Source organism: Pteropus medius, unplaced genomic scaffold, assembly GCF_902729225.1.
Source record: "Pteropus medius unplaced genomic scaffold, Ma_sr-lr_union100, whole genome shotgun sequence".
Lineage (NCBI taxonomy): Eukaryota > Metazoa > Chordata > Mammalia > Chiroptera > Pteropodidae > Pteropus > Pteropus medius.
The window spans coordinates 6,730,888-6,749,253 of NW_024349797.1; the positions used below are offsets into that span (position 1 = coordinate 6,730,888).

General features: G+C 36.3%; 1 protein-coding gene across 1 annotated transcript in view; it reads left to right on the forward strand.

Annotated features, from left to right (window-relative positions):
• The window catches only part of NRXN3 (neurexin 3), a 1,605,778-nt gene that overhangs the window by 1,453,642 nt on the left and 133,770 nt on the right, over window positions 1-18,366 (forward strand). The window contains exon 29 of the mRNA XM_039883931.1: window positions 12,984-13,073. Within this exon, the coding sequence (XP_039739865.1) occupies window positions 12,984-13,073 (90 nt within the window). The remainder of the gene's footprint in view (window positions 1-12,983; window positions 13,074-18,366) is intronic.

The window sequence follows — 18,366 nt, forward strand, 5'->3', positions numbered from 1 at the left end:
AAATATACCTATACTTACTAATGTTCTAAAGAGTGCTTTTTGACAAGACAGCAATGGTACATCAATAGATATTGCATGAACTTGAGCAGGCAAATAGAGTCATTCGAAGGCCTTCTTTTAATCTCTTGGATCATTATTGCAAAGATAAAAGTGGATTTCTGAAAGAGTGAAATTCAAAGGAACCTAGCAATTAGAATGGTGAAAATACTAGGTCATCTGGTCCATTTCTCCGGTTGGTTTGCAAACTTCTACACAATGTGGACTACTCCAATTTGACTAATATTTGAAATGTTGCAGATTATAGAGTTTGCCTTTCTTCTACCGAGAAAATAGATCTGTCTGATTTTTCCTCTTTGGCTTCCATAAAGTTTTTTTTGTTCAGTGCCATTATTATTAGCGATGTCATTTAAAATTATTCTGAATTGTTTCTTTCGATCCTGGATGTTTATTTTTTACAGATAACTAGGAGTTGTTTCTTTTGTCCAGGGTACAATGTTCTACGCAGAACATGCAAAAGCATTCTCTCCTTTGAGATATTTACAAAACATCTCTCTTTCTATACAGGATACACACACACATATCAATGGGTAACTATAAAAAAATATTTCATTTGCCCCGGTACAGATAAATACATTTAAATTAAAGTAGTCTACAGATCTTTATAACTATTCTTCAGATAGCGAAGATTTAATATTATGTGTTTAATGTCTTATATTAAATGGCTAAAAGAAGTCATTAATATTTTATTTATGTGCCTGGAATTTGTAGGTTTTCAGAGGTTATAAGAATCTTAGTAACTATCTAAACCTTCAAAGCTAATAGTTTAATAATCTGTTGGTGTCAGGAAACCTGCCTCTGTGTGAGGTAGCTATAGTCATAAACTTCATGAATATTCTTTAGCACTTAAGATGTGTCGGTGTTTGGTGTCATTGTAGGTTGTGTTGTGGAAGTAGGATGGTGTAAAAAGATTTTAAAAATAAACCTTGCTTCTAAGGAGATTAGAATTTCATTAAAAAAAAAAACCCACGTACACACACATGCCCATAAGACCTAATATGCAATGCAGGATAGTGGAGTCTAGGTGACAGGTAAATATTTAATATATGTATATAATTTTATATAATCACTAACTACTTTCTTAAAAGTGTAAAAAAAAAGCCTTGATTTTTTAAAAAAAATTCTAGTCATCCCATTTGTAATATGAACTAGTATTTGAGTCGTAACATTAACTGTGACATACTTCTAATTATTGGCAAGTATGTGTCACTCAAGTTGTCAATCAAAACATTTAGGAACGTTAGTTGTCTTTACTCTCTAATTAACCCTTCAGTCTCTAGATTTTGATCATTTTTGATGCTTTTGTCTAGAGTCCAAATGCCATGCACATACCAAAGTAATAGAATTCCGATACCAGCTATTAAGTCCTAGGAAAATGACTTACGATCTCCTCTAAGAGAGTTTACAAAGGTGACTTCTTGCTAATCCATAACTTTTAAAAGAGATTAAAGAGCAGCGCCTGATTTTTAAAAGCTAAGGTATGAGATGGGAATGGTTTTTGTCTTTAATTTAGTGTTTTGCTTTGTTTTTATTATTCTGTATCAGTAGGGGCTAATGAGTGGCAGGGAATGTCTTTCTATTCTAAGCCTAGTTAAGGCTATAATTCATGATGAGTGATTATTCATATGCAGCAGGGACATAAACTGTTTCAGTTTTAGAAAGTTGAGGTGAAAGATGAGAGTGAAGGCAATCATCCTAGGTTTCCCATGGACTCATTTAAGAAATGTGAAATCCATTGGTGGAGTGGGGGCTGCAGTTCCACTATATCTTACCAGCAAGTCCAGCCTGCTCTTCTTACCAAATTTCTGTCCATCTCTCATTTGAATAATAATGGGAGAGTGTCAGATAACTAACTCTCTGGCCCTTTATTAGCTCTGTTCCTTATTACTTATAGAGTCAACCCCACCTCTCCCCCTCCTTTCCCCTAGTCTAGGTCTAAAAATGGAGATCAGAGAAGTGTCCATTCTTCTCTAGTTTTCTTGCCCTGTCCCAGCTCCCTCAGCCTTGACCTTCCCTTCTCCTCTCAGGAGCTATGTTGCTGCATCCCTTCCCTTGGATTTGACCGTTCTCTTTTCAGAATGAGGAAGAGGGCTAAAGAGAAGTGACAGGGACTCACATCTCCTTGTCTCCATTCCAGGATTCTTAAGGCTTTCACCACATAAGCTCCACAGGCAACTGCTGAGCACTTCCCCCCTCCCCACCCCAGCCTGCATGGGAAACCCTCACACAGGAAGGTGCTTCATTTACCCAATCCCACCTGTCCTTCCTGGATTTCCCGACTTCCTGGATGTGTCACTTCATGTTTGCTGCATTACAAACCATTCCAAAACTGTTATTTTATTGGCTCATATTTCCCTGCATCATGCAGGTATTTTTTTTTTCCTTCCAGGCTGGCTTAGATGGAGCTGGATGATCTCGATGGCCTCATTCACATGTCCGGGGCCTCAACTGAGCTGGCTGAGCTGGCTGAGTAGGTTTGGGTGGCTAGAGTTTCTCTTCTCATGGTCTCTTATCTTCCAGGAGCTTAGACTGGCCTTCTTCATGTGGCAGTCTCAGGCTTCAACAGCACAAGCAGGCAAGCACCCCCATTTCATACAAGTACTGCTCAAACCTCTGTTTACATCTCATTTGCAATATGTCCTGTGCCAAATAAAGCAACTATCAGAGCCAACCCAGAATCAAGGGGTGGAAAAATAGACTCAACCAATGGTGGGAGGAGTGACAAAGTCCCATTGCAAGGGGGCATAGGTTTTGGAAGGGGAGTGTAGCTATTTTGTAATTTAACATTGGCAGAGAGCTTGGGAAAGGCTCTGGCTGCTATAATTCTTTTCCTTGATAATTTTCTCCCTCCTAATTCTAAATTCAGGCCTTAAACTGAAGTTGGAAACTAATGACTTTACCTGAAGAATTGTCCTTTATTTTCTTTAGGCTATGACATTTTAGAATTACTCTTGGCTCTTTCTGCCATGTCACACTGGCACTTTTTTTCCCTTAAGCATTTTATTTTGCCTTAAATTAATTACTTTTTTAAAAAATAAGTGTCCATTTAAATTTTTTGATTTTTTTTTAATATTCCCTCTTGATGCTTTCAAAGACTTTATCTGCCTTTGTTTTGAGTATTTATGATTTACCAAGGTGTTTATAAAATGTGTTTTATTTGTATAGGTTATGTTCTCCCTTGTATTTCTTTTTTTAAAAAAAAAAAAGACAAAGACAGTGATATTATAAAAACAGGCCATGCTGGTCTATGCTTTCCTCTAGACATTTTCTCTGAGCTCATTGTTTGTCATTTTTCTTTGTTTGTAGCCAGATTTGAGGCCATGCTGCAGTTCTCACAAACAAATCAATTTAAATTAATTTGCCAAGTAGAGTTAACGAGGCATTGTATGAATTCAGGATCTACTACAACGGCTGCGTTCCCCGAGGTGGTTTCTTCACTGGGAACATTTTGATTCTTGTACCACATTGCAGCAGTGGACACCTGACCTTTGAATTTTGCACTAAATGATGCATGGCTGCCAACTGGTTCATTTTTTTTGAAAAGCCTTGGAAATACCACATAACCAAACAAGTAGGAGTATAGACAATTCTTTCACTAATACCTTTGTGGGAGAAGAGTGTTCTTCAAGATTTGCATTCTCTGATGCTTGCCTATTTCTAATGTTCTACATGGAAGTTCAAGAAACGTCAAAACGAGGAAAATATATTTCGTAGATAATCTCTGAGGTCTCCTCAACCCTACAATTGTAGACTCCTCTCAAAATATAAACCATAAGTTCCATTGAAGTCTACTCCCATAAGCTGCTTTTTAATTATAAAATGCAAAAAGCAGTTGCCAAAGAGGGTCCTCAGTAGTTCTCCGGACTCCCACACATGCCGTCCCTGCAACCCCCTCGCACTGTCATCTGTTATTAATAGGTTCTCTAGCAAGGAGAATTTCGTTCAGGCTGTGATGCTTGATTCAAAAAAAATAAATAGGAAAATTCAGTCCTCCTAAAAGGGGAGGACACAGTAATCGAGTTATTCAAAGGAGCACAAATCTGGGTCTGAGGTGAATAACTTCCCAGGATGCTTAAGGAATCTGAACCACGCCCTTGTTAACCTTCACTCAGAAATGATAATAGGAGTCAGTCAGAATAGAAAACTAGTTTGGGAAAAGTGTCCTGTATTGTATAAAAACATGGATCTCTTAAACCTGGGACTGATATATACAAATTTTCAAGTGTTTCATTTGACAGATAAGTTGGAATACGTTTAACCATATTTAACAAAGATTCTGGTGATGGCTAAGGATTAACATGGGTTTATCAGTACTAGTCTTACCAAACTAGTCTAAACTCCCTTTGGATAGCAATAGCACGGATGAAGAGGAGACGAAAGTTATAGCGTCCTTTTATTTTCCGAGAAGAGTATAATATAAAGAGAGCTATGACAAGCATCTTAAGGAGGTCTGCCTCTGGTTCAAATGAAACACAGTTAAAGTTAATTATTCTGTATCTATTACTGTGTAACAAGTTACCTCAAACCTGAGTGGCTTAAAACAACAAACATTTATTATCTCACAGTTTCTTTAGATCAGGATATGGTAGCAGTTTAGTCGAGCGATTCTATATCAAGGTGTCTTATGAGTTGAAGTCAAGATATCGAGTAGGAGCTATAGTCATTTCAAGGCTTATCTAAGCCTAGGGCATCTCATAGCCTCAGTTCCTTGACATGTAGGTCTTTCCACAGGGCCTCTTAAGTGTCCTTATGATATAATACTAGCTTCCCCAGTGAGTAGGGAGGTGGGGGTGGGGGGTGGGGTGAGTCACAGTGCCTTTTCTGATCTAGTCTCTAAAAACACACACTGTAATTTCCACTATATCCTATTTTTTAGAATTGAGTTACTAAGTCCAGCCTACATTCAAGGTTGGAGAATCAAGCTCCACCTTTTACACAAAAGAGTTTCAAAGAATTTGTTGATTTTTAAAGCCTCCACATTATCCTTGTATTCTCTAAATTTTTCAGGGTCTAGAATGAAAGCACAAAAAATATGCTTATCACATTGGCAGATGACATAAAGCTAAGAACAGTATCTCCTACAAGAAAGAAAAGACCTAGAGTTAAACACTATTTTATCAGATTGGAATGCTGTTATAAAACAGTAATGAATTTAATGAGATATAATTAAAGACCTGCTTTGAAGTACATAAAATTTTTTACATGAATGTAAGATGGCCCAAACTTTCTGGGAAGCAATTTAATTGGAAACTATCTTGGGTTTTGGTTGCAAACAAGCTTTAGATATGACTGTACTGTGATATGGTTGTTTAGACAACCGTTGCAAACCAGTATATTAACCAAGTCAAGGGTGAGTGGTACGGGGCACAATTAATATTATTTTTAGATCCCTTGGGATAATATATTCATTTATAAGCACAAGGTTAAAAGTCGGTTTAGAGGACCTATAATTTATACCCACCAGAGATTCCATAAGATCCACACAGAAGGCATACTATAACACAAATTTATTATGCCATCCGAGATGCTGATATTGGTGTGACTTTACTGTTGATGAGGATGAGAACATTCCTATTTGTTACCCATTGGAATTGTCCTCTTGAACCTCCTACCCGTCCTCTTTGCCTTGTAGGGACACCACACATACATGTCGGAATGAACAATTTTTTTTTTTACTAAATATTCTAGCAGTCTAGCTATAAATTCACTGAGCTTGATATCCTCTGTGTGAGAATAATGAAAGGAAATGGGAATGGGGAGTGGGAGAGGAAGGTAGCTAGAGAGAAATGAAAGACCAAAGAGAAACAGGGAGATCACACTGAGGACGAACATGTAGGAATGCATGGATCACGGTGAAGAGTAAGCCCCCAAATAACACTGTGGCTTTTACAACAAGGGGGAAATAAATGATAAAGCAAAGAATACCTAGGGGAATCGGAAAGGGATCATATGTCAAATGACTGAAGACTGAACATTAAGGCTTTATGTTGAAAAGGAATTTGAAAAGATTTGACACTAAAATTGTGTAGTGAAGTAATTTTTGTTAAGTTAGCTTTCTTTTTCGTTTAATCTTTATGAATCAGGTACTGTATAATAATAGTAATAAATCCTACGTCGAGCACTTATTTTGTGCCACACACTATGCTAACTGCTTTGCATACATTTAATCCGCAGTTAATTCTCACAACCCTAAGATGAAGCTATTATTATAGTGCTCGTTTTATATATGAAGAAACTAAAGCTTAAAGACGTACCAAGGCATATATTTAACATGTTTGGAACTAGACAAAAATCTAGACATTGAAACTGACTTAGGCTAGCTTCAGGGCATATATTGGAATAATTATAGAAGGGAAAAAGTGACATTTGAGGAAGAAAAGCAAATTATATATTCTATGTATAGTCAGTTTATGTTTTGCTAATTTATAGCATGTCATTTTTGAAAGTAGCTCTTAAATAAAGAAGAGATGCTGGATAGACCTATAATACTGAGGGAAGTTCCATTAAATATTACTTGGAAATATTCTCTTAAACTATGAAAGCAAATAAAGATATTTTAGTTATCTGGACCTTGTGTTTTCATTCTAGGAGTGAAAGTATCTTTGATGGATGACAATAAGCAAAAAGAAACTCCAGGAGCAATGAGCTTCAGGAGAGAGTTGAGATGGCTTCAAAATACAGGGAAAGGAAAGCGATTGGTGACATATGTTCTAACTGTTGCATCAGGGTTCATGGTCTTTAGTATAATAACACTTCAACAGAAATGGCACTTTGATTTAGATTTGGGATATGAAAGAGAAGTTTAATGTTGAGGTGTTTGCACTCAAACTCACCTCAGCCTGTCTTGACAAAAGTCAAGGAATAGAGACGTGATCACTTGGAAAGCTACACCAGGGCTACATCTCTAGCGTGGCCACCATTCCTATCCCCTAGCCTATGATGACTGAATGTATATAGGCATATCAGTGAGAGAATAGAGGCAGAGTTCAATGGAAACATCAAGGCTGGAAGAGTTCTAGAGGGTTCTCCAGGCTGGGATTCTCCCCGCCCCTTCCACTCATAGATAAATATTCCCTTTCACTATTTATTGGAAGAAAGATCATCCATTTTGGAGTCTTAGATGTGTGTTAGAGAAAGATGCTGAGAATTAAATCACTGACTCCCCATTCCCAGCCTCTTGCTGCTTCCCATGAGCTAAGTCCTTGCCTGGATTATAACATTTAATTTGCATAAAATCTGGCAATATAGATAGTATCTTCATCTTTTTTTTTGAAAAGCTTAAAAAACTGAAGCATCTAGATTAAGTATATTATCCAAGTTCACAGAACTGGTAAATGTCTGAGATAAAATTGCATCCAAAGTCTGTCTGACTTAGCCATTGTTTTTTTTTTCACTCATTTTGGAGCCATCTTTGCTTGAACAGCTCAGCTCCTGTAGCCTAGAGATGGTGGATTGGTATTACGACTTTGATGTAGGAAGGAAATGATAATATGTCTGTTCACATTTACTTTCTATTTTTGAGCATATGCAGAAGACATGAGGCACTCAGCTTCATCAGCCAAGTCAGGTATGCTGCGATGAGCCACGCTGCTTTCCAGGGGCAAACATCTCATCTCTCGGAAAGGTGGTTCTCCCTGCTTCATGGAACCACTTAAGTGAGTCTGAAGTAGCTCCCTTACTTAATAATGCCCTGTGCTCTGGGCTTATTAATTTACTTCCCCCAGCCAATCAGTTTTCTGCTTCAAGAGATTAATTTCTTTACCTCGGCGCAGTAAAGGATCAAGACTCACAACATATAAATGGTCCTTTTCTCATCAGCCCCAAAGGTGTGTTGTGAGGATTAATGAAATGATGCTTGTAATTGCATTTTGAGTTCCTTGGTGAAGGCACTTAATACATATAAGATATTAGTTCTTGGTTGAGGTCCATCCATCACTTACAAGTTGCCAAACATGCTGGATACCCTTTGGTTAGTACAATAGCCCCCTTTCTGACGCTGAGAGAGTTCATCTGGGTCAACACCAGGAAAAAGACCAGAGCTGAGCTCAGAGAATTTCCCCAGTTCCTTTTCTTTAGTGTCTTATATTGGCTTTGAAACCCACAAAGTGTTCTTTGGGGAGAGAGACATTATAAGAACCTCCAAAAATCCCTACTACTTGAGCCGACCCACATCGATTTTCTTTTGCCTCTGGCTCTAATACATAATATTTATTCTTTGACTGTTCATTAGACCCATAGTCTCATTTTTTAGTGTCAACACAACAATAAAGAAAACTTTTCCTTCCTTTATTCCAAGATTCAAAACAAAATGCAAAAGTACCTCTGGCATTAATTTTGTACAGATGAATGTTGTTACACTGTTCCTATTAGCATGCCCACGTGCTTGACAATATTTCAGATGGTATTAATGGTCTACCTGCAAGAAAGCATTTTCTGCCAGCCTGGTGCAAATTGCTAGAACCTTTAAGCCACTCTTCCTCAACTTAGCAGTAGTATATCATCATTAACTGTGGCTGGACCAAGAAATTACATTTGTCAATGTCTGAATTGCTCTTTTACTTTCAATGGGTTTAGAAGCCCACTTTGTTTTGGAAATGGGATTAGCTGAGTATATTTCAGAAGATACAGATATACAAAAAGCAACACCTAGATGATTTAAGGATATTTAGAATATTTCATTTTCTGTGGATCTTTGGATGATAACCTTTGTGGAACCAAATGGAATGTGGTCACCTTTTGAATGGAGTCCTGATAAAGCTCTGAGAGGGTGGCAGCACATCATGGAAACAGTGTACATTTTTTATATCATTGGGAAAGAGTGAATCATATTAATGATACTAGTTTAAATAAATCGAATGTTTTTCAATTCCCAGGTTCTCTATGTGCTCTACCTCTTATTATCCTATGCCTAGTCCTATGGTGAATTGGGAAATGGGGAAACTGAGGCTAAGTGACTTGTACAAAGTCACTTAGGGGTATATCTCCACAGCTAGTACATGATAAAGTTAGAACTCAAAGCCAAGTTTGTCTATAAAGCCCATGGTCTTAACTCCTATGCTGTATTGATTATGGCTTTAAGAAAATTAGCATAATGTCTAATGAATAGGATCTATGTTTGGACAAATAGAATGTAAAAGTGGCATTATAAAAGTTATCTTCTGTGCTATACAAGAGTTTTCTTTTAGTTCTTCAGTTTAAAGAATTTTACTCCTTTGAGACTGCCAACAAATTTCAAATTTACTCTTTGGGACTATCAAGAGGGACTGATGTTTGGTGACCTATTCAAGGATCAACTCAATTTCTTCATCTTATCTTCCTCTGTTTTCTGTTCCTTTTACCTCAAATAGATTCACCCAAGTGTAGGAAACATGAAGTATTTCTGCATAAATGTTGGCTCTATGTGTATGAACCAGTTGGGTCTTAATAATTTCTCCTCAGTAGCCTGCTCTTCACAATATTATAATTCAACAGTGCATGTTTTGTGTGTCTCCAGGAGTTGAAATACTTGATAATGGAACCAGTAGTACAAATGCAAATAACCACAGGGGGGCAATGATATAAAAATCTCAATATCTAACCAAAATTGGAAGAGGATACACTCATGCAGCATCACAAGCACACACACACACACACACACACACACACACACACACATGCAAATCTATACATTTATTTTAAGTAGAATAAAATGTGACTGATATTTTTTTTCTAAAATTCAGTTCCATATAGGTGAGTTTAAGATCCACGTAAATAATGTAAGCACTATCTATTTGAATATCTCTTTGTGCAACTTACAGATTTCTCAGTGTGGTTGAGAACTGAACTCATTACATTTTTTGGTCTAATTAGTAATGCACATAGGCCTCTTCTTAATGGTATTATGGCTTTACTATCCATAAAGCCAATCTTTCTTGAGGATAGCATCACTTTCTATTGAAGAATTTATTTCAATCTTTGTTTAAATTTTCGTACTCATTGCGCTATGAAATGTACAAGTGAATGTTATTAAGGATTTAATATGAACGTATATGAATTTGATGAGGCTTGTTCAGCTTTCAGAGTCGTCCCTATGTATGAATTCTTATATTAAGAAGCTTGTTTGTTCTTCAATCAGTTTAGCAAATGGGGCTCGGGGCAAATGAACTCATTCTTATGCACATGTTTCTAAAACAGTTCTCTCTAATGTTTGAGATAAATTAAAATAAAAACCAACAAGAACATGAAAAGAGACTAAGAACAATGTTAATGTGGCAATTTAAACCAATTTGGTTTTCCAAATGACCTTCCATCATTCATAGCTTTTAACAGTATGCAAGATCGCTATCCTTACTGCCAGATACTATCAATCTGCTGTGAAAACTTAAAACTTTTTTCTAAATGTCTTTAAAGCTGAGGTGGAGAAGAATGATTCTCTCTTTCACTTTTTGAAGGGTGTATGGTTGAATCGTGGCTATGCTGTCCTCCCAACATGTCACTTATTGATTGTCCAACATAGTTTTTTCTTTTTCTAGCCTGTACCATGTTCCAAAATAATTTTCTCTGGGTCTTTATGTTTGAAAGAGCATCAAAGGGGTGGAGGAGATGCTTAGGAGGGCCAAGCACCCTATGTATTTAGAGGAAGTAGATCACTGCAGTTATTTAATTAATTCAATGCATATAAAACCCTGGAAATTTGGAACTTTTGATTTTGCCCTGTTTGTTACTAAGAATATTTAGCTTTACATTTGCTACTGACTTCACTAATTCATTGTGCAGTGAGCAGAATGAAGCTTATTACTATCTTTAATGTTGTAGTCTATAATGACAATTACAGAAAACCCAAAGTAATAAAATATATTCAAGGTGAATCTGGCACGACCCATTTGCCATTTCTCAGTATACTCTTGTGTCAGGACTAAAACTTGAGAGGGATCAAAGCTTATGAAGACGGATGACATCCCTTGGAATTTCTGTCTGCTGTAGAATAGGATTAAGAGTTATAGATATAGGTTCTTTTCAGAAAAGTGTATGTTCCTTTTCTATGAAGAGAATTTACCTAACTTTATTTTGGATGAATAGACTTCTGAGTACCTAGATCCACCTGGGAGGATCATAATGATCTCTCTCCAGTAGCTATATTAACAGATATTACTAACTTCTTGAGCTATGGCCTTGTTGAAGCACCAAGAAGTTAAGTCGCCTTTCCGTTTTTTTCTCATTGCCTGCATGCTTCTTTTATTTTCTGTGAGAAATAATACTTTGAGGAAAACTTGATACACTCTAATCCAAAATCATTAGTTGTTCTCTCTGTTCATTGCACTTTGCCCATTGATATGTCAATATATTATGCTTTGTGCCAGCTGTACAGGGTCCTGTAATGTAGGCTGAAAACAAACCCATAGTTGCCCCTTTCATGACTTGTTGTTGCTGTTGTTGTTGTTGTTTTATTCTTGGTTAATGAGTATGATGAGTCAGCTTCTTAGAATAATTTGTTCGTAGGAGAAATGAATGGGGACTCTTGCAGGCATCTCGCAACATTGCCACTCTTTCCCCATGCTAACCCTCACGGAAGGCAGGCACCAGGTTAGTCACATGTGGAATCTGCCAATAACTCCTAGATGGAAGTGGCGCTAAGATTGAAATGTCAAGCTTCTGTTCGCTTGACCTGATGATATATTCAATTCCAACATTCTTTCTGGCTTTTAGCCTTTTTTTTTTTTTTTTTTTTTTGTAAATCATTTCCAAGCCACTTGTTTTGAGACTTTGATTAATTTTTAATGTTGGTAATTTGGAATGGGATCCCCTAAGTTCTAATATAAAGCTATGAGTCAAAGTAGTGAATTAGAATTCACTAGTTTCTCCTTGATCACTGTCAGGTTAATTGAGATAGAATGGTTCCCAAAGCATGGTTTTATAATAATAAAAGGGTATGCATTAGGGGTATATCTCCACAACACTACTCTCCATGTCTGTCCTAATTAGCGAAATCATCCAGGGGTAGAAATAGTTACAAAATGAAGAAGGGGGCATACCAGCACTTAAAAACATTATATTTGAGGTTTGACACTAATTAGATATTTCATGCTTGGGAGAAGTATCTCTAACAGGCTTTATGAATGGATGCTTATTCAGGAAGGATCTCTCATAGGAAGGTAAGAGAGAGAGAGAGACTAGGTAAATATGTAAAGAATGCATCTATTAGTAAGTAATAAAGTGTAGGTGTTCAAACATCTGCAGATGCTATATCATAGTATTTATAGCTGCTTTTCTTTACAGATATGTACTTTGGGGGTCCTTTTTTTTTAATGTGAAACAAATATAGACAAAGGGATAAAAATATAAAGAGTCATCTGTAATACTCTATGTATTTAACATAGGTGATGAGATAACAGGACCTCCTTTATGGAATAAGTAGTCTTACCTGTCCATCAAGACAAATTGTCTTCTTGGCTTCCCTCTGCCAAAGAAAGAGCAGCTACAAACACTTAAGAGTAGAATAAGGAAGTACGTGGGCCACGCTTTCTGGTAGGATACAGCTGAGTGAGAATGGAGCATGAATGACCGAGACACTGAGGGTCCCCTACCGTATTCTTAAGCTTATCTGGCAAGCTAATTACTCACAGGTCAAAGAGATCTGTGTGCCTCCATTGGCCCAATTAAGGTAAGGTTGGAATAAGAGATGAAGAGCGAAGGTAAACCCATTTTATGAAAGGCCAGACTTCTTCCTGATTCCTATCCCATGCCACATTTCCAAAACCTGATGGAGCACGGCATAGCTAACACTAACCTGTCAACCAAGGACAGAGTGACTTCGACTCCACCTCTACTAAAGATAAATTGATATCTATCTCTAAAAACTTCATAAAACAAACCAAAAACCTAGGATGTTTTTTAATGACTTATTGACTTTTCAGATTGTTCTTTAAGCTGTTTTTTAAACTTTAAAGGCAACACTGATAATGAACGCTTCCAAATGGTAAAACAGAAAATCCCCTTCAAATATAACCGGCCCGTAGAGGAGTGGCTGCAGGAAAAAGGTAACCGTCGTTAAAACTTTTATTTTAAATTCATTTGATTCTAAACCCTCATTTTTAAAGCCTGCAAATAAATGTTCCTTAAATGATAATCGCCTGCTGCATAAATGACTGTTTTAATTTTCATTATAATTTGTGTCAGCTTCCACCTGCCATATGTTGATAAATCATGCTATAATACATTGCCATTAAAATACAGTTAAAGGGACTAACATCTAGCTTGCTATCAGTGTGACAACCACAAACAAGAAATTCCAGGAACCTCTAAAGAAGAAATGTATTATGGCAATTTAACCACTGCATGACATTATTTGTTAATTTGTTCTAAATTACCTCTTCTACCAAAGCTTTCTAAAGAAATTTCAAAAGTACTTTTTAAACTTACATTTTGAGGCTGTTTTGGCTTTACTATCTGTAGCATGGTTAATAACAACAACAAAAAATCATAGATAGATTCTTGTTAACTAAAACTGCTTAAAACAAATGTTATAAGGGGAGCCATGTTTAACATTTGTTTATAAACAAGGAAAAGAAAAAAGAGAAAAATGAGTTTTGCCTTTTAGATTCAGACCTCCAGAGGCAAAAGTATTTCATAAGAGGTTAATTGTGTTCTAGTTGCTGGCTGAAACTAAAATGAAAGCAAACTTATTTTACATTTTGGTTGTGTGATATCTTTACTTATTTGATATTTATGCAGCAAAAGTATACATGGGCAGGGCAGTGAGTTGGAAAAGGAAAGGCTCATGAAAGGCAAAACAGCAGTTTGTGATTTGCTGAAGAAAATAACCACTCTGTTAATAAAAGAGGGCAGCGGTTACACCTGACGTTAGAATTTTCTGTGTGGCTTCTATTTGTTGGGATGTAAACTATTGTCTTTCAATGGAGAAAGGTTTCTATCTTTAAGAAGCTATTTTTTCTTCCGTTCTTTCCTGAGCGAACCAGTATAAGCTTTTTTTATCTCAAGACCTGATGTGAGTTTTTAAAATATGTAGAGACTTGATTTGGTTATATATAAAAAGTCATTGGGTGTATTAGTATACAGCCTAAAAAAACAAACAAACAAACAACAACAACAACAAAAACCAAAGAACTGCTACAGTTTTAAGTTGGGTAAAAACATTCAACCTTTAAACACGGAAAATCCTGAGTCTTAACTGTTTGCCCTGTTTTTAACGTATGTGGTCTAATTAAAAATAAATTAAGAATAACTCTAAAAAGCAAATAATTTCATCTAGTAATCATCAGCTCATAAAGTCCCTTTAACATTAAATATGATGATTGCCTCACTTTTTAAAAAGGAAATGAAAACTAGATGCATGTCTGAGTCTCATGTGCCTGAGAGAACTTTTTTGTTTCTTTCAATTTTATGTTAATAATATTTTATTTTACTCCATTGCCTTTTGAAGTCTAAGTTTAATAGCATGCCAGGCGTTTTCATTTGTATAAACCATTATGAAGTTATTAGTAGGCTTTTAGTTTTTCTTACAATAGCATTGTTATCAGTTGGCTTTCATATAGAAGGACGTTTTTAAACACACAACAGATTGAGGGGTTGGGACTGGGGCAGGGGTGGGATGGTTCAGGTGGGATGGAGGGAGGCATTCTAGTTTCTTAATCAATTATGTATGTATTTATATATGCACGTAATAATGAAAAGAATTATTTGCAGTCTGAGAGTTTTTCTCCTCTACATTATTTTAACTGAAATTACTTTTTTGGTAATTTGAGTGAGTAACATCTATTCATTCTATTGCTTTACCCCTTCCTCTGTCTAGCTAACTTTCCCTTCAAAAGGAATAGATCGCATATACCAAAAGACCTTGTAAAGACAATGAGTCAAAAAGGGTAAAGACGGAAGGATGATTAGGCAGATGTATTAGGAAGTACTTGAAATACTGTTTAGAGCGATTTCTGTCATTGGGTAGAGGTCTGGGGCACAGCATTCCCCGGTCTGTTTTCTGGCTTACTATTGACTGACTTTCTGACCTTAAACAATCCACTTAACCTTTTTATATCTCAGATTTCCCATCTGAGGAGAGGAGAAATAATACTGCCTATTCCCCAAGGGTGTTCTGAGGTTTAATTAATTAGTCTTTGTGCAACACTGACTGGAGACGTGCAAAGATTTCATTTAAGCAGTATGTGAACTTGATGTCCAAACGAGGTAACAATTAATAACTTCCAAAAGGATGGGCACCTAAAACAAAGCAGAAAGCAATCTGCTACAAAATCTCATACTGGCATTTTTTGTAATTTGAGTGAGTAACATCTATGGCTTTACCCCTTCCTCTGTCTAGCTAACTTTCCCTTCAAAAGGACTAGATCGCAAATTTTGTGTTATTGATGATAGAACAATTCTCAGATTGGAAAATAGATGTAGATAACATGATGACTTTATCTAAAAATCAGGATCGATCATAACCAGTGACAATAATGAGATCGGCATTGATCTTGAGAAATCTTGGGCAAATGATAAAACTTTCTTGCCAGTCCTTATATCCTTCAAAGGGAGAGGGTAGTGATGGCTGTTTCTTGCTTGTTCACTTACTCCTCTTAGCAGAGAGAGATAAATCAATCAAAAGAAGACATAGCAGGAGACTGAGAGTATCTTATTACTTTAGTGATTGCCAGCTTTACTATCAACCACATAATACAAGGTACAGAGGGCTAGAAAAGAGTCTTAACACAAAAGCGGATCTAGCCAGAAATGGACCATGAAACAGAGAAGCCACCAAAATTCCAATCCTTCCTGTGGCATCATGGAAAATTGAAACATAGACAATCTTCTTTTCTGTCTCACCCTCCCCCACCCCGCTGTGTCTTGTTCTCAAGCGAATAGTCAGATTTCTCTGGGAAAGCAGAGATAGCCGGAAGTGGAGCAGTGGCTTAATCTTGTAGCCCAGGAAACGTCTTCCCTGTCTCCATGCTTGGGTCAGTCTTGAACAAACAAGGCCACTTTACGGAGTGAACTGTGGCAGCGGAAATGAAAGAACTCCATTATTTCTGGCCAGTGTAATTCAGCTTTGCATTTCAATTCTCTCTGACTCTTTATTTTTAAGCATTGGCAGAATAATATCACCAGGAAAATAGATGAGGACCATTTTAGATGTGAAGTGCTTTCAGGAGTATTGGAAATATATAATGTTCTACTTATAATCAGTTAGAACCATTAACTGATCATCAATACTGGATCATATTCAAAAACGGAGATGAGTAAATATTACGGTTGGCCAACAGTTGCGTGAATGGAAGGGATAGCTTGGGGCTCTTTGATGTAAGATACTGAATTTTAGTCTCAGAGATCTCCTACTAGGTAGTTTCTTCCTATATTAAGCTGTCGCAAATGCCTATGTAAGGTTGAGGGAATATTTATTCTCTCCTTCCATCATGGCATTTCTGTTGTAGTAAGCTTAGGGCTCTCAGAAAATGCTATTGTCATAAAACAAGCAGTAAAGAAGTATGAGCTCCAGATCTTTACCCAGTGTTATTGTGCTTTGAACTTTTGCCACATGTTGTATGAGAAATGAGAGGCCAAAGGACAAGCAATGATGCATATGCACAGGCACTGAAGGAATTGGTGGGAAAATAATGGAAATCTATTAGATCTATTTTGATTGTACCCTTAGGATCTGGGAAATTCCATTATCATTAAGGCCAGCAGATTTCATTTCCATGCTCCAGATATTTTTATAGAATGAAGATCCTTTTCATTATAACAAAATTACCTGGCCAATTCCCCCATACTGCAGTGTTTGAAGCTTCTAAAGGCATATTATTTATGAATCATACCTGGCTGATATGCCCTTAAGAATTGTCCAAGAAGCAGAGTTGACTTTTGTATAGAAAGTTCCCTCTGAGTAGATATGTTTTCCTTTCTCTGCCTCTTTCATTTCATCCATTATTATACATTGAGAAAATATTTCACACTGTACACCAAAAATTCAAGGATAGCTAATCATTGTATAGACTTAAAGACCATATAATAGTAGTAGAGATTAACAGCCTAAACATCACAGTTTGCCTCTATTCATATTAGAGATTGTGAAGCAAAAATCCCAGTCTTTTAAAAATATATTCCCTTTTATTAAGCAGGCAAGAATAATAACAGAACATTGTTTCCAGTCATTTATAGCTAAAATAATTCAAGTGATTGTTTTAAAAATGAGTGAAACATTGTTTAATCATTGACTAAAGTGAAGAAAAATTCAAAAGGTATATATTTAATTCCATTGATACGTTTTTCCTTCTTGTCCATAAGGAAAAGCAGAGGGAAATAATCTGAAGAGATAATAGCATAGAATGTTTTAAAACCTTTCAGGGTTTTCTGGGAAAGATCTAGAAGTAGTCGGAAGAAGATAAGTTGCGTTATACTATTCTAAATTCTGTTCTACCATGATTTCGTTCTGAGATATTTATCCACAGAAGCATAAATGGTTTCCCACATGGGGACTCCAAATAAGCTGAGCTACTGATATTCTCCAACCCATTAACATACCTCTGTAGCATTTTAAAGAGTTTTATGTGTTTCTTTTTCATTAATACCCATCCCCCCTTTTAAAATGTATTGATTTAGAATGACATCTTTTTTCTCCTCCCCACCCCCATCAATGCCCACTTATTTTCTGTATTTTAGGAAGACATTTAGTTCTTTGATCATAATCCCCTCACCTCAACATTAATAGAGATAAGAAATGATTTGTCATGATGTTTATTAAAAAAACAAGTCTAGATAGAATATTAGGCAATATGAAGGTTCCTAGGAAATGAGATGTTTGGTGACCTAAATGTTCATTTCTATCAGCATGCAATGAATCCAAGTCTTAATTGCAATTTAATTTAATTTAATTTCAGCTAATTTAACTTAATTATCAGACCTAGTTTTTAATTCACTTTTCTGAGTTACCTCACAAAGTCTTTGCTAGATATAATTCTTTTCGTTGTTATGTTACTTTGTAGGTTAAAAAAATCGGTGCAATTGGCACTTATGATTTATTATTATCATCACTTGATTTGAGGTTTCTTTCAGTTGTCCACAACTGCATACCCAAGAAGGTTACAATACTCTTCATCATCGAACTGAGGTTCTCCTTCCTCACAATAAGGAAATAGATTTGATTATTCAGGTTACCTGGGATATTCAGCTAGACGGTGGAAGAGATAAACATAGTGAAATGTTACTTGCTAATATTTGCATTGGACTTTTATTTAATTCTGTCCCTTTCATTTACTCACGGAAGCCTGTTTTTATGCCTGGTCCATTCAGACCAAGCAAGGCAAAAAGAGAAAATATATGGGA